Source organism: Ranitomeya imitator, chromosome 2 (assembly GCF_032444005.1).
Source record: "Ranitomeya imitator isolate aRanImi1 chromosome 2, aRanImi1.pri, whole genome shotgun sequence".
Lineage (NCBI taxonomy): Eukaryota > Metazoa > Chordata > Amphibia > Anura > Dendrobatidae > Ranitomeya > Ranitomeya imitator.
In genome coordinates, this window is record NC_091283.1 from 814,199,088 (window position 1) to 814,225,972 (window position 26,885).

Genomic DNA, 26,885 nt, shown 5'->3' on the forward strand with positions numbered 1-26,885 from the left:
TCCTGAGTACGCTGATACCCCATATGTTGGGGTAAACCCCTGTTTGGGCACACAGGAGAGCTCGGAAGGGAAGGAGCACTGTTTTACTTTTTCAACGCAGAATTGGCTGGAATTGAGATCGGACGCCATGTCGTGTTTGGAGAGCCCCTGATGTGCCGAAACAGTGGAAACCCCCCAATTATAACTGAAACCCTAATCTAAACACACCCCTAACCCTAATTCCAACGGTAACCCTAACCACACCTCTAACCCTGACACACCCCTAACCCTAATCCCAACCCTATTCCCAACTGTAAATGTAATCTAAACCCTAACCCTAACTTTAGCCCCAACCCTAACTGTAGCCCCAACCCTAACCCTAACCCTAATCCTAGCCCTAACCCTAGCCCTAACCCTAACCCTAGCCCTAACCCTAGCCCTAACCCTAGCCCTAACCCTAGCCCTAGCCCTAACCCTAGCCCTAACCCTAGCCCTAACCCTAGCCCTAACCCTAACCCTAGCCCTAACCCTAGCCCTAACCCTAGCCCTAACCCTAGCCCTAGCCCTAACCCTAGCCCTAACCCTAGCCCTAATGGGAAAATGGAAATAAATACATTTTTTTTTATTTTTCCCTAACTAAGGGGGTGATGAAGGGGGGTTTGATTTACTTTTATAGCGAGTTTTTTAGCGGATTTTTATGATTGGCAGCCGTCACACACTGAAAGACCCTTTTTATTGCAAAAAATATTTTTTGCAATACCACATTTTGAGAGCTATAATTTTTCCATATTTTGGTCCACAGAGTCATGTGAGGTCTTGTTTTTTGCGGGACGAGTTGACGTTTTTATTGAAAACATTTTTGGGCACGTGACATTTTTTTATCGCTTTTTATTCCGATTTTTGTGAGGAAGAATGACCAAAAGCCAGCTATTCATGAATTTCTATTGGGGGAGGCGTTTATACCGTTCCGCGTTTGGTAAAATTGATAAATCAGTTTTATTCTTCGGGTCAGTACGATTACAGCGATACCTCATTTATATCATTTTTTTATGGTTTGGTGCTTTTATACGATAAAAACTATTTTACAGAAAAAATAATTATTTTTGCATCGCTTTATTCTCAGGACTATAACTTTTTTATTTTTTTGCTGATGATGCTGTATGGCGGCTCTTTTTTTGCGGGACAATATGACGCTTTCAGCGGTACCATGGTTATTTATATCTGTCCTTTTGATCGCGTGTTATTCCACTTTTTGTTCGGCGGTATGATAATAAAGCGTTGTTTTTTGCCTCGTTTTTTTTTTTTTTTTCTTACGGTGTTTACTGAAGGGGTTAACTAGTGGGCCAGTTTTATAGGTCGGGCCGTTACGGACGCGGCGATACTAAATATGTGTACTTTTATTGGTTTTTTTTTTTTATTTAGATGAAGAAATGTATTTATGGGAATAATATTTTTTTTTTTTTTTCATTATTTTGGAATATTTTTTTTTATTTTTTTTACACATTTGGAAATTTTTTTTTTTACTTTTTTACTTTGTCCCAGGGGGGGACATCACAGATCAGTGATCTGACAGTTTGCACAGCACTCTGTCAGATCACTGATCTGATAGGAGTGCAGGCTGCTTCACAGTGCCTGCTCTGAGCAGGCTCTGTGAAGCCACCTCCCACCCTGCAGGACCCGGATCCGCGGCCATCTTGGATCCGGGGCTCGAGCAGGGAGGGAGGTGAGGAGACCCTCGCAGCAACGCGATCACATCGCGTTGCTGCGGGGGGCTCAGGGAAGCCCGCAGGGAGCCCCCTCCCTGCGCGGTGCTTCCCTGTACCGCCGGCACATCGCGATCATCTTTGATCGCGGTGTGCCAGGGGTTAATGTGCCGGGGGCGGTCCGTGACCGCTCCTGGCACATAGTGCCGGATGTCAGCTGCGATAAGCAGCTGACACCCGGCCGCGATCGGCCGCGCTCCCCCCGTGAGCGCGGCCGATCGGCTATGACGTACTATCCCGTCCAGGGTCAGATAAGCCCAGGGCACCTCGACGGGATAGTACGTCTAAGGTCACAGAGGGGTTAAATGTATCACCCGCTGATAGGCTACATGTTTGCTAAATCGGTGGCCATTTAATGGCCTGTTTACACCATCCAACCTCAATTCAATTCTTGCAGAATGATAATTAGTACGATCATTCTGTGCAGAGTATCGTATTGTCAGCAGCACATGTTCTGTTTAGACAAGACAATGTGCTGCCGAGAAGGAGAGTTGGATCCTATGAACGCTTGTTCTCCAAGTAGCTGCCAAACTGAATGCAGCTTAAGGGTGGTTTCACACTTGCGTTTTTGTCTGCAGCGTTTTTTGCACAAAAAAACGAATGCGCTTTTTTCCTATATTTAACATTGAAAACGCATGCGTTCTTTCAGAAATGCAACTTGTAGTATTTTTGAGAGGCTTTTTTTGACACATAAAAACGCATGCGTTTTCATGCGTTTTTTTGTGTCAAAAAATACATTGGAGTCAATGGAAACGCATGCGTTTTAAAGCACATGCGTTTGTTTGCTTTCAAAACGCATGCGTTTTTATTAAAAAAAAACAAAAAACAGAAAACACACTGATATGCCACCCCCCCACCATAAAGGTGATAAAGGGATCCTAACCCTAAAGGGATCCTAACCCTAACGGGATCCTAACCCTAAAGGGATCCTAACCCTAAAGGGATCCTAACCCTAAAGGGATCCTAACCCTATCCTTAACCCTACCCCTAACCCTAAACGGGATCCTAACCCTAACCCTACCCCTAACCCTAATCCCTTTAGGGTTAGGATCCCTTTAGGCTTAGGGTTAGGATCCCTTTAGGGTTAGGGTTATGATCCCTACCCCTAACACTACCCCTAACCCTAACTATTTCTGTTTATGGTGGGTTTTTTACTTTATTTTGATGATTGGCAGCTGTCACACATTTCTCAGCATGCGTTTAAAAAACGCAAACGCATGTAAACGCGTCAAAACGCTGCGTTTTTTTCACCACATGCAAAAACGCATGCGTCAAAAAAACGCAGCGTTTGCACGCGTTTACATGCGTTTTTTCACCATGCGTTTTTTTTTTTAAAACGCATGCTTTTTGAAACCAAGTGTGAAACCAGCCTAACACTTTGTTAGCCAAACAATTAAAAAAAAAAAAACAAAACTGATTGGCTTCCAGATGCAAAGTCTTGTAGTAAACATACACTAGGCCGGCCGTCTTTCAGCATCTGATCAGTCAAACTATGAATGCGCAGAAATAAACCAATACAATCTAAGAGAAACGCTAAACACACAACGTGGCAATCATTCATTAAAAAAAAAAAAAAAAAACTGTACACACACACAAAAAAACCCCACTACATTATGCAAATTAGCCATCACATACTATTCCGAAATATCAGCATAAATTCACTGGGAGACAAAGAAAAGTGAAGAAAAAAAAAAAAGGTGTTGCAGTGGGAGCAGCACAAGAAATGATTGATGACAGCGCTTCCAAACCACTGGGGACTAGGCAAGGATGCTATCAATATTAAGAAGGAACATAATTAGACGTCCTAATCAGCAACAATCTCCCCCCGCCTTCTATATAACGTGACTGATCAGTCTGCTTTTTCTGGATTCACACGAAGACGCAGAAAAGCAATTGTAAGGCTTAAAGGGGTATTCCCATCTCCAAGAGCCTATGCAAATATGTAGTAGGTGTAATAACAGTAACAATACTGGCAAATAACTAATTAGAAATGTAGTATAGTTCTTCTATTTAGCTATGTCTCTTACCTCATATGTAGGGCATTGCAGTAGCTTAGCTATCCATGGTTACCAACACTCATATAGTGCGCGTTAGGGGTCGTAACCATGGCTACCTCAGGCCCTGCACATGAGGGAAGCGACATAGCGAATCAGAAGAACTAGACTACATTTCTAATTGGAGGTATTTACTAATATTATAATTATTACACCTACTATATATTACGATAGGATCTTGGAGATGGGAATACCCCTTTAATTCATAGTACAGGACCACAAATACCCGTGGGTGGCGCCATAGAGTGACGCTTCTAGGGAAGAATATGCCCATAATACGGTATGCCACAAATTATACATGGAGGTACGCTGAGGGCCGAGCACATACTATGTCTGCTGTATTCCAAAACAACACCAAGTCAGTGATTTACATGGAGCCTCATTGTCTGGAACCCTCGTTAATTTTTGCATATTAAATAAGAACTAAACCTGATTTTGTAAGCCAAGTTATTACATTGGAGAGGTTCTAGGAAAAAATAAATATAAGACACAAAGACAACTATTAATAAGTGGAATTATACAAAGCTGCATCTTAATGAGGGAAGGAATTTGCTGCAAATTGAATGTAGAACCGGTCAGGCGATTTACACTCATGAGAGCAGGAAATGACTGAGGGAAAGAAGCTGAAGCTAGTCACATAGAACTTTATAGGGCTATAAAGAGGATTTCACAATATAAAGCGGCTTCTAGGGGGGACACGCTCACCTCACCCACTAACTGACCCCATTATATGTACATACACCCATACGGGGTGAGCAGGACTCTTATCTCTCCCAAGAGCCTTTATAGGAATTACACTACTTCACAATCCTAGAAAGCTGCACTACATGGACAAAGGCACGGGAGCACACATCGGAATCACTGAATTTGGGCTTTTCACAGGTGTATAAAATACAGCCCCTCGCCATGTCATCTGCTCCTACTAAAATATGTGAAAGAAAACCTCCGAAAGAGCTCGGATACCAGCGTGGTCCTGTGACTGGATGCCACCCCTGTAAAAAAAGTTGTTTTTTTTTTTAATATTCCATAAGCAATGGATAATATACGAATATACTTAAAATTCCACAATACTAATACATATGGAAGTGTTTAGAAACCACAGCAACTGGACTATAAAGCAGAGACCATGTAAAGTTACAGAGCGGGGATCACCGAGGAGCAGAGGGCAAAAAAGTCACCACCGCTCTCCTGACTCCATAACCGTCCCGACCTCCTATGGTATTAACATCAGCACTAAATCAGTGCTCCCATCAGGAGCTTTATGAGTTGGGCTTGCATGCAGCCTTACATCACCAAGCTCAATGCCAAGCGCTGGATGGAGTGGTGTAAAGCCGCCACCTACTAGGCTCTGAAGCAGTGGATGTGTGTGACACATGGAGTGAGATCAGACTTCTCTATATGGCAAGTCATGGATGAGTCTGGGTTTGGTTAATGGCAGGAGAACGTTACCTGCCTGACTGCAACAGTTGTTTTTTCAGGACTTGGCCTCGGCCTCTTAAGAGATCTAAATACTTCAGCATACAAGACATTTGGGAAAATTAAAGATTCCAACTTTGTGGGAGCAGTTTGGGGCTTTTTTTCTGTTCCCCATGACTGAGCCCCAGTGCACTAAATCAATGCTCATAAAGACATGGCCGGACACGTTTGGTGTGAACGAACTGGACTGGCCGCACAGAACCCGAACCTCAACCCAACTGAACACATTTAATGGGGTCTATGGACCAGGCTCTTTGGTCCAACATTAGTGTCTGACCTCTCACCTGCTCTTCTGGATGAATGGGAAAAAATATCCAGACCCCTCCAAAATCTTGTAGAAAGTCTTCCCAGAAGAGTGGAAGCTGTTCTAGCTGAAAATGTAGAAGTAACTCCATATTAATGTCTATGGATGTATACTGGGAGGGCAGTACAGCTCCAGTAAGGAGGTGATATGTAGGATTCTCCATACTTGGTTCACACTCAATCATGGCATCTCTTAGTCCATCTCTCCACCATATTCTGCTCTAACAGGTTTTCTTTATAAATCGTGTGCACAAGGTTAAAATGCAATAAGAATCAGTTACTGTATATAGAGTCAACACATTAACAACCTCCCATATATGTGACATTAAAGGGATCTTTAGACCTACACCTCAATTGTAAAGTGCTGCGGAATATGTTGGTGCTATATCAATACAATTATTACCCCATATTAAAGGCTGCAATGTATCCCTGTGTATAGGCTTATAGCGGAAAATATTGCAAGTAGGTTCCCATTGTAACATTTTTAAATGCACACATGCAGCAGCAGACCACGCACTCATTATGGGGGCTGCGAGTCGGAAAGGCTTGGTGCTGAACAGCATTACCCCTCTCCAAATCCCCACTTCATCTCTCAATTTTAATGGTATCCGCATCCTAAAGGTACCGTTACACCATGGGCGGACATACCGCCTGTTCAACCTGTGCAACCGCACAGGGGCCCAGAGCAGGAAGGGGCCCCCGATGGGCATACAAAGCAATAAGGTGAATGACAGCCGGCGGCAGTATTACTGCTAACAGGAAAAGCAGGGGGGCCCGCTCTGCTGCACGCATGTGATATGACAGTTGAACGGGCCCCCTCCTCACCTGCTAGCATATATTATGCTGCTGTCACTGCTGTGGTCTGCGGTGAGGTGACGGGTGGCAGACGCTGGACCAGGAAGAGAGGACAGAGGGGGAGGGCCTCTCAGTCACAGTGAGTCACTGAAGCTTGCTCAGGACCTGTGATAAGGTCACAGGAGGGGAGGAGTCAGGAGTCACATGATCAGGGGCCTCCATGTATTGCAGGACTCTGCTGTTCTGTCATGGTGCTAGACGGTAAGCTTATGTGTGGGGTCGGAGATGTTTATAGTGTGGATGTAGCAGAGCCGTGTGTGTGTGTGTACGAGGTGTACTGAGCAGAGCCGTGTGTGTATGAGGTGTTCAGAGCGGAGCTGTGTGTGTATGAGGTGTACAGAGCGGAGCCGTGCGTGTGTATGAGGTGTATGGAGCGGAGCCGTGTGTATGAGGTGTACGGAGCAGAGCCATGTGTGTATGAGGTGTACAGAGCAGAGCCGTGTGTGTGTATGAGGTGTATGGAGCGGAGCCGTGTGTATGAGGTGTACGGAGCAGAGCCATGTGTGTATGAGGTGTACAGAGCAGAGCCGTGTGTGTGTATGAGGTGTACGGAGCGAAGCCGTTTTTGTGTGAGGTGTACGGAGCTGAGCAGTGTGTGTGTATGAGGTGTACGGAGCTGAGCCGTGTGTGTGTATGAGGTGTACGGAGCGAAGCCGTTTTTGTGTGAGGTGTACGGAGCGGAGCCGTGTGTGTGTATGAGGTGTACGGAGCAGAGCCGTGTGTGTGTGAGGTGTACGGAGCAGAGCCATGTGTGTGTATGAGGTGTACGGAGCTGAGCCGTGTGTGTGTATGAGGTGTACGGAGCAGAGCCGTGTGTGTGTATGAGGTGTACGGAGCTGAGCCGTGTGTGTATGAGGTGTACGGAGCTGAGCCATGTGTGTGTGTATGAGGTGTATGGAGCTGAGCCGTGTGTGTGTACGAGGTGTACGGAGCGAAGCCGTTTTTGTGTGAGGTGTACGTAGCGGAGCCGTTTGTGTGTATGAGGTGTACGGAGAGGAGCCGCATGTGTAGGAGTAACTATGCGTGGCCATTATACTGTGAACAGTATCATGTGTGGCCATTATACAGTATGTTGTATCATGTAGGGCCATCATACAGTATGGAGCATCATGTGTGGCCATTATACAGTATGGAGCATCATAGTAACATAGTAACATAGTTAGTAAGGCAGAAAAAAGACATTTGTCCATCCAGTTCAGCCTATATTCCATCATAATAAATCCCCAGATCTACGTCCTTCTACAGAACCTAATTGTATGATACAATATTGTTCTGCTCCAGGAAGACATCCAGGCCTCTCTTGAACCCCTCGACTGAGTTCGCCATCACCACCTCCTCAGGCAAGCAATTCCAGATTCTCACTGCCCTAACAGTAAAGAATCCTCTTCTATGTTGGTGGAAAAACCTTCTCTCCTCCAGACGCAAAGAATGCCCCCTTGTGCCTGTCACCTTCCTTGGTATAAACAGATCCTCAGCGAGATATTTGTATTGTCCCCTTATATACTTATACATGGTTATTAGATCGCCCCTCAGTCGTCTTTTTTCTAGACTAAATAATCCTAATTTCGCTAATCTATCTGGGTATTGTAGTTCTCCCATCCCCTTTATTAATTTTGTTGCCCTCCTTTGTACTCTCTCTAGTTCCATTATATCCTTCCTGAGCACCGGTGCCCAAAACTGGACACAGTACTCCATGTGCGGTCTAACTAGGGATTTGTACAGAGGCAGTATAATGCTCTCATCATGTGTATCCAGACCTCTTTTAATGCACCCCATGATCCTGTTTGCCTTGGCAGCTGCTGCCTGGCACTGGCTGCTCCAGGTAAGTTTATCATTAACTAGGATCCCCAAGTCCTTCTCCCTGTCAGATTTACCCAGTGGTTTCCCATTCAGTGTGTAATGGTGACATTGATTCCTTCTTCCCATGTGTATAACCTTACATTTATCATTGTTAAACCTCATCTGCCACCTTTCAGCCCAAGTTTCCAACTTATCCAGATCATGTGTGGCCATTATACAGTATGGAGCATCATGTAGGGCCATTATACAGTATGGAGCATCATATGCAGTCATTATACAGTATGGAGCATCATGTGTGGCCATTATACAGTATGGAGCTGTGTGTGGCCATTATACAGTATGGAGCATCATGTGTGGCCATTATACAATATGGAGCATCATGTGTGGCCATTATACAGTATGGAGCATCATGTGGGACCATTATACAGTATGGAGCACTGTGTGGCCATATTTTTTGTTTATAATTATTGTTTATGAAACAGTGCGATCAGCAGTGCTAAATGGCTGTGGTTGGGACGTGGATCTGGGTGTGACTAGTTGTGAAATGGGTGTGGTCAGAGGCGTGGCTTAAAATTTGCCGTGGTTCGCTGCGCGCGCTGCAAACTTTATCCCTCTTTCCCCTCTTCAAAAGTTGGGAGGTATGGTTTAACTGCGCCCCTACTTGTATATGTTTGAGGAAAAGGTGTGTGTAAATGGGTGTGGCTTAAAAATGGCTGTGGTTTTCCTACACAAACACAGAACCGGTTGTTAAAAATTTGAATCCCACCCCTACCTATATGCTTACGTAACTTTGTTGCGCTATGGAGGGGGGGGCCCGGGAAGATTTCTTGCACAGGGGCCCTCTGCAGTCTGTGTCCGCCCCTGCGTTACACTAAACGACTTACCAACGATCACGACCAGCGATACGACCTGGCCGTGATCGTTGGTAAGTCGTTGTGTGGTCACTGGGGAGCGGTCACACAGACAACTCTCTCCAGCGACCAACGATGCCGAAGTCCTCGGGTAACCAGGGTTAACATCGCGTTACTAAGCGCAGGGCCGCGCTTAGTAACCCGATATTTACCCTGGTTAGCATTGTAAAAGTTAAAAAAAAAAACAGTACATGCTCACATTCCGATGTCTGTCACGTCCCCCGGCGTCAGCTTCCCGCACTGACTGTGTCAGCGCCGGCCATAAAGCAGAGCGGTGACGTCACCGCTGTGCTCTGCTTTACGGCCGGCCGGCGCTGACGCCGGGGGACGTGACAGACATCGGAATGTGAGCATGTACTGTTTTTTTTAACTTTTACAATGGTAACCAGGGTAAATATCGTGTTACTAAGCGCGGCACTGCGCTTAGTAACCCGATATTTACCCTGGTTACCAGTGAACACATCGCTGGATCGGCGTCACACACGCCGATTCAGCGATGACAGCGGGTGATCAGCGACCAAAAAAAAGGTCCTGATCATTCCCAGCGACCAACGATCTCCCAGCAGGGGCCTGATCGTTGGTCGCTGTCACACATAATGATTTCGTTAACAATATCGTTGCTACGTCACAAAAAGCGTGACGTTGCAACGATGTCGTTAACGAAACCGTTATGTGTGAAGGTACCTTAAGAATGCACATGCCATGGAATCCAATGGTGGAGCAGAAAAGCTCAGTTGGGGCCTCTTGGACCTCACTGAGTGGTGGGGCTTTGGGGCTACTATATTGTGTGTGGGACGCTCAATAATGTGTTGGGGGGGTCAATGTGATACTATTAAACTATTTGGAGCACTACAGGGGCATCATACTCTATGGGGGCAATGAAAGAGGCAACGAAGTGGGAACACTAAGGGGCCTCAATTGGGCTACAATTACTGGGTAAGGGTCCCAATACATATCCCGTCTACCAGTGTTTAAAAGTAGTGAGGTATGCCCCTCTGTGACTATGCCTACGCACCAGGGTTGTGGAGTTGGTAAGAAAAACCTCCGACCCCTCAATTACCCCGACTCCATAGCCCTGGTCACTACTGAGCATGTGCATAAAGTGCAGCACAGATTCATCTCAACTAAAAGCCAAGATCCTTAGATCAGGAACAAAACTGACATTTATGGGACATTTCATAACTTTCCCAAATTACTATGAAAAAGTTTACAGCACATCCTGCATTGTCCTACTGCACCCAATATATTATATATTTTAGGCTTCGGTCCATTTCATACCGACTCCACATCCCCGCTATCCACCGTGCTCCCAACTACTCTGCTGACCATATTTATATTTTTCTTTTGGGGAGGCGGTAGGAAATGGCCTAATTAGAACTTTTGCTATGAGACACCCCATGAATAAACATCTCCAGTCTATAGCTTCACATGTCCATTTGGCTGTTAACAGAAGCCCAGGGAGATTGTCCAGACAATAAAATCTACAAATGAGGGGGAAAAAAAAATTAAAATAATGATTAAAGAAAAAAAAATAAAAATGTAAAAGTCTTACCATTTAGTTCTACTTAATAAAATAAATATAGGCAATGCATTGTCTTTAAAACCAAAGACTGTGAAAAAGAAATGCTAAATATTGAGGGTGAAAAAACCTGCCTGTAAATGGTCTGAGGAGCGATCAATGTTTCAGTTAATTAAACTCATTAAGAAGTCACTGATGTCAGGGGGATTCAATCAGAAGAAAGAAAACTGCACACGATGCTTCAGTAGGATTAAAACAAAACAATTCATAAAGGACAGATATTATATAAGGTAATAGTTGGTGCTCATTTGGTAATTTGGCAATAGTAAAACCTATGAAAAAAAACCCATAAAGGGCAGGAGAAGGATTGTACGACACGTGTACAAGAGGAAGAGGATATCCTGATACCTACTGTCCATGTGCCAAGTCTTGTGCAATCATTGTTTGCTTAATAAAATGCTCTAGATATTAAGGGGAAAAAATACTGTACTGAATCTAAGAATAGTCTGCCATTTTCTGTGGGATAATATCTGTCTGTGTGGCACCAGACATCCTTTATCACAGTGCACAATCCTAGGCTGAGGGGCTCTTTAGCAGAGGCATGTGTCTTTCTGCGAGATAAGTTAAACCCATCAGATTATCTGATGGCACCATCTGTAACTCTTATCTCTCTTCTCCTCAACTATTTTCAAAAGATTTACAATCAAGCTAAGGTTGTGCTTTGATGTGGTCATAATTCAGTTTACAATCTGATCCATCACATTGAGCTCATCCACAGATGAACTGAACTGTGATGATAGGGAGAGTGTAGAAGCCAAAAGGTCAGACCTTTTGGTGTGTGTTTGTGTGTAATAAATACATAAATATATAGACACACAAACGCAAAATATATTTTTTGTAATTTTTACTATCACTATTTACATTAAAAAAAAAAAAAAAAATGCAACTGTCACACTAGCCACAAAGCCCAATGCTCCAATACTACTGTAGATCCATCCTGTTCTGTACAAATTACAGTTCAGTAATGTTATACAATAAAAAGGTATCTCCTCCATATACAATAGAAAAAACAGGATCCACCATGCTCAATATGTGATGTTACAGCTCACCTCCTCCTCCTGTACAATGACGGATAGCACCTCTATATACAGCAGATAACACAGGACCCACCATTCACAATAGGTGATGTCACAGCTCACCTCCTCCCCTCCTGTACAATGACCAGTAGCTACTTATATACAACTAGATGGTGGCCCGAATCTAACGCATCGGGTATTCTAGAATATGCATGTCCACGTAGTATATTGCCCAGTCACGTAGTATATTGCCCAGTCACGTAGTATATTGCACAGTCACGTAGTATATTGCACAGTCACGTAGTATATTGCACAGTCACGTAGTATATTGCCCAGTCACGTAGTATATTGCACAGTCACGTAGTATATTGCCCAGTCACGTAGTATACAGCACAGAGCCACATAGTATATTGCCCAGCCACGTAGTATATTGCCCAGTCACGTAGTATACAGCACAGAGCCACATAGTATACAGTACAGATCCACGTAGTATACTGCCCAGTGACGTAGTATATTGCACAGTCCACGCAGTATATAACAGTGGCCACATAATATATAGCACAGCCCACATAGTATATAACACTGCCTATGTAGTATACAGCACAGAGCCACGCGGTATATAACACTGCCCACGTAGTATACAGCAGTGTGGGCACCATATCCCAGTTAAAAAAATAATTACCGTATAATAAAAAATAGTTATATACTCACCTCCTGGGATCCAGCGGAGCTCTGGCGATAGGCGCGCGGCTGCCGCCATCTTCCGTTCCCAGGATGCATTGCGAAATTACCCAGATGACTTAGCGGTCTCGCGATGCCACTAAAACTTCTGGGTAATTTCGCAATGCATCGCTGGGAACGGAAGATGGCGGCCGGCGCGAGCATCTCAGCGGACAACGGAGGGTGAGTATAGCAGGTTTTTTTTTTTTAATTATTTTTAACATTACATTTTTTTACCATTGATGCCGCATAGGCAGCATCAATAGTAAAAGGTTGGGGACACACAGGGTTAATAGCGGCGGTAACGGAGTGCTTTACCCGTGGCATAACGCGGTCCGTTACCGCCGGCATTAACCCTGTGTGAGCGGTGAGTGGAGGGGAGTATGTGGGCGCCGGCCACTGACTGCGGGTAGTAAGGAGCGGCCATTTTCGTCCGGACTGTGCCCGTCGCTGATTGGTTGTGGCTGTTTTGCCGCGACCAATCAGCAACTTGGATTTCCAGGACAGACAGAGGCCGCGACCAATGAATATCCGTGACAGACAGACAGAAAGACAGACAGACGGAAGTGACCCTTAGACAATTATATAGTAGATAGATAACACGAGAGCCACCATGCATGATAGGCGATGTCACAGCTCACCTCCTCCTCCTGTATAATGACTGATACCTCTATATGGAGCAGACAAACAAGGATCAATTTCTGATGACACATTCCTCTTTTGACTGAATACCATGACGGGTTTTGTGTGTTTAGTGTCCAAATCTATACTGAGATTATTGCCATGTTTCAAATCAAGTTACAGCTTAACCTTCTCCATTATTACAGTAATTAACAAGATTGAGGGTCACCCAGCTCCCCCACCGATCGGCTGAGATCTACTCTGGCGGTGGCTGGATGCAAGCAAAGTGTGTATATTTTTTAGTGGCTGTCTCAAAGTCCTGACATTTATCTCTCATTCATATGAATGAAAGAAAATGTGACCTGTAACATTTACCGTACATTTCTTTAGAAATAATTCAAGTCATACTTTGTGTGTGTTGTATATTGTGAGGGGGGGGGGAGGGGGGGGGGGGGTCAAAACTTTACATATGTTTCCCAGTGACTAATGGAAGCCATCCTGCTTCTAATTTGAAGCTCAATTGAATAAACGACTAGGTGTTGATCTGCAGTACCCGGCAGTGGCCGCTACACCGTCACAGAGCAGTGCTGTTCTACTCCGGGCATAGTTCACATCTGGCGGTGTTTTTATTGGAGCTGGTAAGAGCTGATCATGGGGGTGTCGGATAGCTCCTCAGTATAATTGTAGTGGAAGACCCCTTTAAATATACACACCGTTCTTATGTCTTTTGGCTCATGGGCATAATAAAAAAGGGCTGTCTGACGGCCATGGTTACCCTAGGCATGATCAGTGGTGAGCCAAGGGCACCAGGTACATTTATCCGATGTCTCATCAGCCATGTTTTGAAAGCAAACAAGACACATAGCCGCGCTAAAAAAAAAAAAAAAAATAATAATTCTTCAAAAGTGTTACCAGGGATATAAAATATACAGATTACTTGTAAAAAGTCCTTTGCAGACTCTCCAGTTAAGCAATAAAGCATTTATGGACCTGGACTCTCATGCTTCATGTCAAAGGCTGCAAAACTGCAGAAATTCAGGCTGTGTGCACACGTTGCGTTTTTTTTTCAGCCCAGTCGCAAAACCTGAAGGACTAAAACCCATGAGAATCCTGACGTCTCGTGCACACGTTGCTTATTTGTGACTTGCAGAACTTGATCTGCAGAATGTCAATTCTTTCAGCGTTTTTTGCTGCAGATTTCACCTAGACTAAAAATTTGCACAAAAAAAGGCCGCGAAAAACTCGCATATTTGCTGCTGCCATTTTTCTGCCAATAGATGAATTAATGGTGCAGAACAGAAACTTCTGCAGCAAATACTTAAAGTGAGCACTTTCCGCCATAGCTCCAGGCATGGGAGTCTTCAAGATTCTCAATGAAAATAGCATCATAAACTAATCCATTACAGAGCACTCTCAGCAGAGATTGCACACAACACGCTAATGCTGGACAGGCAAACAACCAAAAGATAAATAATACACATAAGAATCTCCAAAAAGCAAAAAAATAAATAAATAAATAAATTTAAAAAAAAAAAATCACAGCACCTGTAAAGCTATACGCGTGCGGAGAACAAAATTTATCATTTTTCACGCAGAATTATTATTTTTTACTTTATCAAGCATAAACATTTCCTGTTCAGAATGAAACGAACAATAATGTTAAGCTTTAAATTGTACTTAAAAGTAATTTTGAGCACCAGATGGGACTCACACAAGATTATACATAAGAAGAAGAGCAAAAGACCAAAGCAAAATTTGGGAATGGAGTCATCTTCCAGATGCTGGTTCATGACACCAATCCCCTCTAACAAAACATTTTCTAAGCACCTCATTCAGAATGTCTTGTAGACAAAAATAAAAAGTGACATTTTAAATGGCCAACCTATAGTTTCACGTCGGACATTTAACGGCCGCGATCAACACTATAGATGCAGCCCAAATCCTATTAAGGACTATAAATTGTCATCTCACCATTCAATATCTGTCTAGATGTGGTGGTTAGGTCAGAAAAGCATAATTTTGTCACCCACCTATCAGACATTTTTTTTTTTAGACGTGGACTGGTCTCAGTCGGCTCTGGAAGCGCTGTCTGCCTTGTCCTATAGCCTTTAATTGGCTGCAGCGGTCAGATGACTAGAAGAGAGCGCCATCGGTCGTTTCTCTGATGATGCGCTCTTGTAGTGACCTGACTACTGCCACTTCTAGAGCGAGCCGGCAGAGACCTCCATTACGACCAGAGCTGGATCCGCAGGGGAGTATGCCTCCGTTTATTATTTTGAATCAATCCAGGAATTTAAAAAAAATTAAAAATAAACTATTGTCAGACAACCCCTTTAAAACGTGTATACCAGACCAGATGGAGATTTTCAGGAATAAACATTTCAAATGTCAATTTATTGGACTAAATCACTAAGAAATTAGCTTCTCAGCGGCTCTGAACGTCTTTGCTAGACATAAGGGTTTACAGACATAAATGTCAAGATTCAGATGCCAGGATGATTTTTTTAGATTTCTAAATACTAAGAATGAATACCTGAAAAATATGGGAGACGTGGCGCACTGTGCCTACGTATAAACATATTTGGTGCACATTGCCAGGTGTAATTACAGTAAAGGCAAGGTCCCATTCAAACGCATCAGCTAAAAATACACAACGCAAGCAAAAGGCTACACTCCAATCTGAAAGTGAAATAGTGCAAGAAATTGTGCTTGAAAAAGATCATTGGGTGGGGGAAAAAAATATATAATAATGATAAAAATTAAAAATGCAAAAAAATTTAAAATTTCCCAAAATTTGTTTACCGGTAAATTTGAACGATTTAGCTGACAGATTTGATTAGGTCTGAAAAGGTCTTGACTAGAGATGGGCGAAACCATGGATGTTCCGGTTAGTCTGGTTTGGCCAAACTTTATAAAATGGTTGTTTCAGGTCTCAGAATGGCACCTGAACCCAGGCCCCTTTAAGTGAATGAGTGGCCCGAACATCGGATGGTTTCCACGCTGTCATCGGTGTGTCAGCGTGGGAAACAACGACTCTGACCAGCGGTAACCTTACTGAAGTCACCGCCTGTCACAGCCATTGGGAATCGTGATTCCCACCCTGTCACACAGAGGACAACTTCAATAGGTTAGAAGGGGTTTGTGGATAGTCTCCACGCTGCCAACAGGATTTAAAACATATCCCAGTGTAACAAAACAATTGATTTCCACAGGTTTTGAAGTACAAATCTACTTCTTCAGGAAAACCACATGTCGATTGACAGTCGTTTTGTATTTCTTCTATTTTCTTAGTATTGCACCAGTTGTCTCCTTCTCACCCAGCGTCTTACTTATGGTTTTGTAGCCCATTCCAGCTTTGTGCAGGTCTATGATCTTGTACCTGACATCTATAGAAAGCTCTTTGGTCTTGCCCATGTTGTAGAGGTTAGAGTCTGACTGATTGAGTCTATGGACAGGAGTCTTTTTATAAAGGTGACCATGTAAGGCCACGTTCACATTTGCGGTGCATCGGGCGAAACCGCGGCGACGCATGCACCCCTATATTTAACATGGGGGGCGCATGGACATGCGTTGTGTTGCGTTTTGTGACGCATGCGTTTTTTGGGCGCAAGCGTCAGGGCGCAGAGGACGCTGCTTGTTGCATTTTTTTGCGCTATAAAAATGAACGCATGCGTCACAAAACGCAGCGTTTTGCATGCGTTTTTGCGTGCGTTGTGTGTTGCGTCGCCGACGCAGCACACAACAACGCAAATCTGAACGTAGCCTAAGACAGCTGTCTTTTATGCAGGTAACGAGTTGATTAGGTGCTTGTAACTGGTCTGTAGGAGCCAGAATCAAATACTTATTTGTCACTGCAAAATGCAAATAAATTTAAATAAATTTTTACAGTGTGATTTTCTGGATTTTATTTTTGATATTCTATCTCTCAATATTAACCTACCCTTAAAATTATACTTTGTTCATGTCTTTGACAGTGGGCAAACTTACAAAATTAGCAAGGGATCAAATAATTATTTCCTTCACTGTATGTATTTAGCTAATGAAGAAATAAAAAAAAAAAATGGCGTGAGGTCCCCCAAAATTTTTAATAACCAGCTGAGGGAAAGCATACAGCTGGGGGCTGGTGTTGTTAGTCTGGGTAGGGGCAATAAACATGCAGCTTTCCAGGCTATTATATCAGCTCACAGCTGTCTGCATTGCCTTTACTGATTATGAAAAAAAAGGAAAAATGTGTGATGCCCCCTAATTTTAATAACCAGCACCAGTTGAGCATACAGCTGCATGCTGATATTAATAGGCTGGGAAGGGGCCATGGATATTGACCCCTTCTCACACTAATAACACCAGGCCTCAAGCGCCCCAGAAATGGAGCATGGATTCGATGTGCCAATTCTGGTGCTTAGCCTTGGCTCTTCCCACTTGCCCTGGTACGATGGGTAATGGTTTTGGGGTTGATGTCAGCTGCAATCAAGCCCAGGGGTTAGTAATGAGGAAGCATCTATAAGACACCCCCATTGCTAACCTTGGAGTCAAAAGTCCTTTACATTGTACAAAATACTACTTTGACCATCTTTCCGTCCCACGACGATCCCCAACTTTGCTACATCCAGATGCAGTGCTGAGCAGTGACATAAGTAATGTGACCACTCAGTACGACAGCCGGAACACACAGTAGCATGTGAATCTGGCTGCTGAGATGGGTGAGTGCTTAGGACAGATGAGTAATCCATTTTAAACACCTTTCTGGCACTCAAAAGAAGGCAGCAAAATGGCAGTCAGCAAAATGGCAGTCAGCTGGACACCACATTGCTGAATTTGTGCTAAAACAAAATGTAAAAAATGTCAGACTCAACAAAATAAAAGGTTTTGGCGTATCTTCTGTAGCTTAGGTGTCTTGTTGTATGGTTTGATGTGCTGTTCACCAGAGACTGCAATATTGTGCAATATCTTCGAGTTAAAAGGGTTTACACTAGTATGATATTGAAGACTATCCTAAAGGTACCGTCACACTAGACGATATCGCTAGCGATCCGTGACGTTGCAGCGTCCTTGCTAGCGATATCGTCCAGTGTGACAGGCAGCAGCGATCAGGCCCCTGCTGTGCTGTCGCTGGTCGGGGAAGAAAGTCCAGAACTTTATTTGGTCGCTGGACTCCCCGTAGACATCACTGAATCGGCGTGTGTGACACCGATTCAGCGATGTCTTCACTGGTAACCAGGGTAAACATCGGGTAACTAAGCGCAGGGCCGCGCTTAGTAACCTGATGTTTACCCTGGTTACCATCCTAAAAGTAAAAAAAACAAACACTACATACTTACCTACAGCCGTCTGTCCTCCAGCGCTGTGCTCTGCACTCCTCCTGCTCTGGCTGTGAGCGTCGGTCGGCCGGAAAGCAGAGCGGTGACGTCACCGCTCTGCTTTCCGGCCGCTGTGCTCACACAGACAGTACAGGAGGAGTGCAGAGCACAGCGCTGGAGGACAGACGGCTGTAGGTAAGTATGTAGTGTTTGTTTTTTTTACTTTTAGGATGGTAACCAGGGTAAACATCGGGTTACTAAGCGCGGCCCTGCGCTTAGTTACCCGATGTTTACCCTGGTTACCAGCATCGTTGGTCGCTGGAGAGCTGTCTGTGTGACAGCTCTCCAGCGACGCTGCAGCGATCCAGATCGTTGTCGGTATCGCTGCAGCGTCGCTAAGTGTGACGGTACCTTTAGGGTTCATGCAGATGACTATTTTCGGTCCGATGTCCAAAACAAGGGATTGCATTCGGACCAATGTTATTCTACGGGGCAGTGCACATGTCCAATTTTTTTCTCTGACAAGGTCGGAGAAAAAAAAAATAAAAAATTGCATCCGATATTTGGATCGCACTCGGCCATGCAAGTCAATGAGTCCGTAGAAAGTATCGGACTGCACTCGGATGACATGCAAATGAGGTACGATTTTCACAGACTAACAAAAAAAAAAAAATGGAGGGTTTCCCCCCACATCTTCTCCATCCAAGAAAATCGGACCACACCATGATCATAGTGTGATTAGCATAATCGGCCAGATTCTCTCAGATGAAAGAAAATATGGCGGTGTGACCCTAATCTTAGGGAGAGGTATCTGTACAAAGATCTCAAGAGCGGAACTGGACAGTCTCCGGATAGGCAGAGAAAACAGGCTATAGAAATGGTGGAAAGGGATGTAAAGAAAAAAAATGAGTGCAGCATAGAAGCTGTACTAATATGTTAGATAATGAAGACATACCCTGGTTACACACAAACAATATCCAGCCTGAATTACTAGGAGGGGCACTCCTACAGAAGAAAAAGAAAAGTGATCTTTTTCTGTAGATCACTGTTCCACTCAAAAATATGCCTTACTATAGTCAAATTTGCTAACCGAACTTGCCAATTCAAATCAATGGGTTAATGGAAAACTGGATAGCATCCATGTATTATCCGTTTATTGACTGTTCTTTTCACCAATCAATTGCTAGAGGATTGAGAAACCTTCATCATACAAGAAAAACGGATGACAAACAGTTGGGGGATACACGTAGGCCCAACGACTATGGCATATGAGAAATACGGGTTGTTTTTAATACAGATGTGCAAGTAAGGCCTTAAAAAGAAACGTTTGAAAGGAAGTCCTGCTGCGCAGTATGTGAGGAGCAGGAACCAGGGCCGGACTGGCCATTTGGCAATTCTGGCAAATGCCAGAAGGGCCTCTCTGGTTGTGGGCCACCTTGTCTGCTTCGCTGTTAACAGAATCTATGTTCTCAAGACACCCAAACTGTTAAAAGTTGTGACGGAGGTATCATTAGAAATATATGTCTTGTAGTAAATCTTGCTTTCCTCCATGCAGGGTAATATTAGTAATCCATCTGTTTCTTGGGGACAGGGACAGCATGGGCCTGTGATTTCAAATGCCAGGGCGAAATTTCAGTCCCAGTCCGTACCTGGCAGGAACTATGGCCACTTGTCCCCTATTCAATATAGAATGTGTATAGTTTGTCAAGTAAAAAAAAAAAAAAAAAAAATGTATGTATACACACACACACACACAACAGCTCAAGTAGTCCCTGCCTAGAGATGTCTCCGGGGGAGAGATAACCGCACAAGAGTGGAATCAATAGTCCGGAACTGGGAACATGAACAATAGCCTATAATTACTTTTTGGAATTTTACAGAAATTTACAGTGTCACAGTGGACATTGGTCATGGGGATAGTTTAGCATTACAGCCAAGTTAATTACCATGTTAAACAGTTTAATTAACATGCTGTAAGCTAGTACACAGCCCCACCCAGCCAACCAGGGAAGCAGATAAAGGCCTGAAGGTGATGCGCATGGCAATTTAAATGACCACATCATCTTTAAAAAAAAAAAAGGTTTTTAGGAAGTCAATAAGTAATGGATTAAATAAATATGCACGTTTGAAGCAAGCTTCAGTCCTCAGTGTGGCCACAAACATGAATTAACTTGCAGGATCATGGAACTACAGATAAACCCATTATTTATTAAGAGGATATACAAAACGAGAGAACACAAAGCGATCAAATAGGCCAGAAGGTATATAGAAATGCAAAACTTTATTAAATATAAATATCAGGTGTATCGATGGGAATTCCCACTAACCATATGTACAAACCAAACAGAAAAACAGGGACATGGGCAAACAGGCTAGGGTATATCAAATATTTGTCATATACAAATCATGTAATGAATTCTCCCACTTTTAATGCATATGCAGCCGGCAGGACCACACAGATAAAAATGAGCAGCCTCTAGATGGCGATGGTAATGCCAAACATATAGGCCATACGAAAACATGTGACAGACGCCATATGTGGAATACCAGTAGAGGAGCTGCGGAGACACCATCACGTGTTTCTCAACGCAGGCAGTGAATAGCTAGGCCTTTCACCGGGAAGGAACAACCAAGGGAAGGGCAGCATCCAATAAAGGAAAACATCCAATAAAGGAAAACCACCTATGCCAAGCATGGTATCCATCCACAGACAGCTGTTTCGGGGTTTTTGCCCCTCATCAGTGTGGAGTAGGAAACTGGCTATCAGGAGCAGTGCCTAGTAGAAAGTCTATAAAGGCACGGATGATTGACCTCATGGAGACCAAAACATCCAACACCGCGGAGACACCATCACGTGTTTCTCAACGCAGTGATCCAGAACACTGCCCCCAAATATGCAAATGCAAGTAGAGGAGCTGCGGAGACACCATCACGTGTTTCTCAACGCAGGCAGTGAATAGCCAGGCCTTTCACCGGGAAGGAACAACCAAGGGAAGGGCAGCATCCAATAAAGGAAAACATCCAATAAAGGAAAACCACCTGGATCTGGATCACTGGATCTGGTTCTGGATCACTGCGTTGAGAAACGTGATGGTGTCTCCGCGGTGTTGGATGTTTTGGTCTCCACGAGGTCAATCATCCGTGCCTTTATAGACTTTCTACTAGGCACTGCTCCTGATAGCCAGTTTCCTACTCCACACTGATGAGGGGCAAAAACCCCGAAACAGCCGTCTGTGGATGGATACCATGCTTGGCATAGGTGGTTTTCCTTTATTGGATGTTTTCCTTTATTGGATGCTGCCCTTCCCTTGGTTGTTCCTTCCCGGTGAAAGGCCTGGCTATTCACTGCCTGCGTTGAGAAACACGTGATGGTGTCTCCGCAGCTCCTCTACTGGTATTCCACATATGGCGTCTGTCACATGTTTTCGTATGGCCTATATGTTTGGCATTACCATCGCCATCTAGAGGCTGCTCATTTTTATCTGTGTGGTCCTGCCGGCTGTATATGCATTAAAAGTGGGAGAATTCATTACATGATTTGTATATGACAAATATTTGATATACCCTAGCCTGTTTTTCTGTTTGGTTTGTACATATGGTTAGTGGGAATTCCCATCGATACAACTGATATTTATATTTAATAAAGTTTTGCATTTCTATATACCTTCTGGCCTATTTGATCGCTTTGTGTTCTCTCGTTTTGTATATCTCTATATTTGCGATTTGGCCGTCTAGTAGTCTGTCACACGTTGGCATTTATATACTTCTTTTATTACTTCTGCCATGTAAAATGTTACTTAAGTGTGTGCTGAGACTTATCCTTTTTATTAAGAGGATGTACAGATCCATAAATGATTTGCCTGGCCACAAACATGTTAAAGAGGAGCTTTCACCAAACTTTTAATGATGAATCAGCCGCACATTGTAATAATGGCTTCAGAGCGAAAAAAAAGTGTTTTTATTTTTATTTAGTCTGTCCATTGGTTGCGGAGATGTTAGCAATCAAAGTATTTGGAACCTATTGACATAAAGGAGTTGTCCACTACTATGACAAATCTGTCTCAAACAGCAGTAAAATAAAACCGGTTATAATTGCCTGCGGTGCCGACGCCATTCCAGCAGTCTCGGCACCGGCACCAGCGAAATGACGCTCGACTGCCAGCTGCAGCTTGTACTGGTGTGAGATCTCAGCAACAGGGAGGAGGAACACTGAGGAAATGTCAATTAGGATGGGTGGATAGAGGATGAGTTCAACTTTCATAACGCTATTCCTAAATGAATTTTCAAAATAAATACATCAGCCTCATTCAGTCCAATATCTTTTTTTTTTTTTTTTTTTTTATGTATGCAGTTTGTATTTTGAGCTTTGGTGATAGATCCGATTTAAACGTTTACGGTAATCAAATTTTTTAATCCACAGAATGTCCACTTCTGCAGAATGAGCAAGGATTTGTGGCGGATCCCCACTGAAATGGATGTGAAAAAAGTAAATGAAGCAAGACAAGTAATCAAATCTTACAGTTGAAAATGTTGCTGTGGATTAAGGTGTGGAATAGGGGAAAAAAAAAGAAAAAAAAAAAAAAGATTAAAGCTTAAATCTGTATGCTCTCTTTTCCTGCACTGGTCTCTGTATACTGGCCTCCAGCAATGTGCCATGTGACTGCAGCAGTCACATGTGTTGACACATTCCTGATGGCCAGGACACTGGATTGAGGAAGATGACCATGCAAGCTTTACTACAGGAGTGACAATTTTGGGAAGGATTCCTTTTAATCTTCGTGGATCATCAGCAACAAATCCGGAAGCAAATCTGCCTCAAAATCCTCACAATTTGGTGCAGATTTACTGTTGTGAGATGTCCTGTGGTTTTCTCTCTATTTGTTGTGGAAATCCTGTACATGTAGCCTTAAAAGGTGTTGTCCGGCAAGGGGCTTAAGTGTGCAATCACTCTATATGGCTGCAGACTTGTGAATCATCACAGCGGGCACAATGCGCGCTGTCAGGATTTTCTGCTGCAGGCGGTCATGTGACCACAAGCATGCCATTTGCATACTTCCAGCCACATTCCGACTAGACATGTCCAGCCTCGTTCAATAAACGTTCATTGAGTGACGCCGTGCACGTCTAGTCGGCATGCGACATGTATGCAAATTGGATACTTGCCGGCGCTCCTGGCATCGGAGAATCCTCACAGTGTGCACTATGAGGATTCACAAGTCTGAAGTCATAGGATGACTGTCTACTTGAACCCTAAGCCTGGACAACGCCTGTAACCATGTCTTGCATTGAATTGTTCCACTCATTCATATAGTCTACATAAATGTGACACAAGTAGTGAATACTGGGAAATATAACTCCTTTCAGGCAGGAAAAAAAAAAAAAGTGGCATCGACATGATAACCAGAAGTGCAGCACTTTCAATGGACTGTCCTTGTTATCGACCATTTTAGCTACACAACGATCCCATGAACTGCCCCTCACTATACACTGTCATTTCTATAAGGTTTATGTTTATGTCAAATACTTCACATTCTATCATGTTCCTGAAAATTCTGCTTACAGATTTGCAAAACTTTTTTACCAACCAACTTGATCACTTTCTGGTGAAAAGATATTGCAATACCCCGAATCTATTCAGCTGTGAAGAAATTTATGATTTCCTGTACAAACGAAAATAGAAAGATGCGTACAGACAACATATCACAAAACTAAGCAGGATGCCATTTTTTCAGAATTTGGCTGTTAGTTTACATTTCCATGAGGTGTCTTTACTTACTTGCCATGGAGGTTACGTTTCACACTGCATCAAGAGTTCCCTAATTTCTGGAGTTAGGTGATTGGTCGCCTTGGCGGCTTCTGTAATAGCTTTACGGTAGACACCTTTTTTCTTTCGGTTGAACCTCAGTTTGAAAAATTCAGAGAAAGAAGAAACTTTTGAAACAGATAAACTAGAGGTTGTTGGAGAACCAAACCAAGAGACAGTAGCCTCTTGCCAAGACGGATCACCGTTTTCTTTTTGGTTCACATTAATACTTAGAATACGTGCAGGCCACCATGGAAAACCATGAACTTTCCCCCATACGATATCTCCTACTGAGATAGTTTTTCCTTCTACAGTGATACAATTCAAAACACTTTTAGAATGCAGTCTAACTGTAAGCGGTGGCACAGTTTTCTGTTCATCTTTAGACGAGGACACCGAAATATCACCAGGAAGAATATCACAAAAATCCATCTGGTTTAACTCCAAGCAAGAAGATTTTGACCCATCCAAGCTGTCATTGCTGCACAATGACACGCTAGAAGAATCGGCTTTCCTTTTGCGAAAACTGCCAAGTAAATTTAAGTTAGCTCCTTCTTGGTTAAGCGGAAACCCTTTAAAATCCTCATCTTCCCCTGAGCTTCCCAAGGAGACATCATGATAACTTCTTTCTGCAGTGTCGTCCATATAAAAAGCAGAAGACTCGGTCTCAGGTTCCCTGCTACTTTGAAGAACATTTATCTCATCAATTAGCTCAGATTTATAGATTGAAACACTCTGTCCATCACTAATCCTCTGGGGCTTTAGTCTAATTTTGGGTGGGGGAACATCTACATTGGAATGCAAAGGCTTAGTTAACTTTAACTTTGGAATGGAAGCAACCTGACTATGCGTTGATCTGTCCATCAAGCGTTTAGGAGTTTGACAAAGGTCTACATCCTTCGACATTTCATGGTCCCCGCTTCCATTTTCTTGAGCTTTATTTGGACAGAAAGGCTCGATGGAACCGTGTACACGAGAAGGAATCTTTACTACTTCCCCTTTACCTTGCGGTGTACTATACGAGATCTTAATGACTGGACTCCTATGCACCAAATCTTTAATGGGACTCTTAGGTACTAAGTCTCTAGAGGCACTATTTTCCTCCCGTCTCTCCTTTCCAGTCTTCTTCTCTTCAGGATCTGACTCAACCCTCAGGCGTTCTTTATCCTCATTATGAAGCCTCCTACTACTTCTAGAGTTTTGCTTATCTTTAGGAGCCTCCTCCGTATTTAAAGTGTTTTTGCATTTCTCGCACAGGACCTGCCTAGGACGTAGCCTAATTGTACTCATTATGAGCCGACCAGGGTCTCTGTTTCTTGACATTCGTCTTTTTGTCCTTTTAATATTTCGTGGTGGAGGCTGAGGAACCCACTGATTGTATGAGTGCCTCAACCATAGAGGAGGGGGAAAAGGAGCACCTTCAAAGTAAGGAGGATAAGGTGGCGCTGTCCCAGGAGGTGGAAGGAGTGGAGGAACTTGATCAGTGTTACTTGTTACAGGGAGACCAGTGTCATGATTGGGCGTCTCACATACAGGATGTATAAAGTTGGCATCTCCAAGAATACTGTTACAGGAACTATTGCACGGTGGGTCTTCATTTTTTGGAACTGAAGGTGGTGGCACACAAAACAATCCAGACCTGGAGGGACAAAAACAAAAGTGTGATCTATGCAGCCAGTGAAATTCAGAATTTTTTATATCATTATTTTACATATGGTACTTTAATATATCCTTGACCAAAACGACATTTGGATGGGATATTAAAATAAGAACATGTTGCATAAAGCACGATCATCCAGAATTCTAGGGCTTGTTTATAGCTACACTTTCTGGGATTCTGTGCCCACGTTGCGGATTAGGCTTGGAAATTTTTGGTGCAGATTCTGCATTTCTTGGCAGAAAACGCAGGTGCGGATTTGATGCGTTTTTTGTGCAGATTTTCTGCGTTTTACGCCTGCGGATTTCTAAAATGGAATTGGTACAAAAAAGCTGCAGATACGCAAAAAAGAAGTGACATGCTCCTTCTTTTACTCCGCAGCATTTCTGGACGGATTTTCTGCACCATGAACACAGCTTTTTTTTTTCCCTATTGATTTACATTGTACTGTAAATCACTTGTGGATCTGCAGTGTTTCTGCAGCGCAAAAAACGCTGCGGATCAGCAGGGAATACGCAACATGCGCACAATGTTTTTCTTAATGTGTAAACGAGCAGTTAAGATCTATGGGCTGGACATAGATCTCAATTAGATTTTGAGATTATTTTAAATGAAAGGAGCCATTACCAGTGTGAGACATGAGGACCAGGAGAGCGGACTGTCAGTCATTACATGTCTCACACTGGTAATGGCCCCTTTCATTAAAGGGGACTCATCTTGACAGTGAAAAGGGCAGTCACTTTCTCTTACCTGGCACCTTGCCACTGCAGGGCCTTTTTTCACTTACGGGCAGGATTAGTTTTTTCATACTTTCCAAATCTTTATATTAACTCCCCGGATGAATCTCCACCATTGGGGAAGAAACACGTAGGGAGTATTTAGCCCCATATCATTGGAGGTATCACTATAGGGTCCACTTGGGGCCTGTCCTTGTTAGGACAGGAGCAATACTGGGGCACGACAGGGAGTCTAGGAAATCATTACATACCGTTTAGGTCTCTCTCCCCATATATAGCCCCCTTTTTCTTTGTGTGTGTGGATCCATTTCTCA

The 26,885-nt window shown here is 43.5% G+C and overlaps 1 protein-coding gene across 1 annotated transcript in view; it reads right to left on the reverse strand.

Annotated features, from left to right (window-relative positions):
* PWWP2B (PWWP domain containing 2B) overlaps positions 1-26,885 on the reverse strand; it is a 52,666-nt gene that overhangs the window by 12,148 nt on the left and 13,633 nt on the right. The window contains exon 2 of the mRNA XM_069753890.1: positions 24,151-25,816. Coding sequence (XP_069609991.1) covers positions 24,163-25,816 — 1,654 coding nt within the window. The 3' untranslated portion in view covers positions 24,151-24,162. The remainder of the gene's footprint in view (positions 1-24,150; positions 25,817-26,885) is intronic.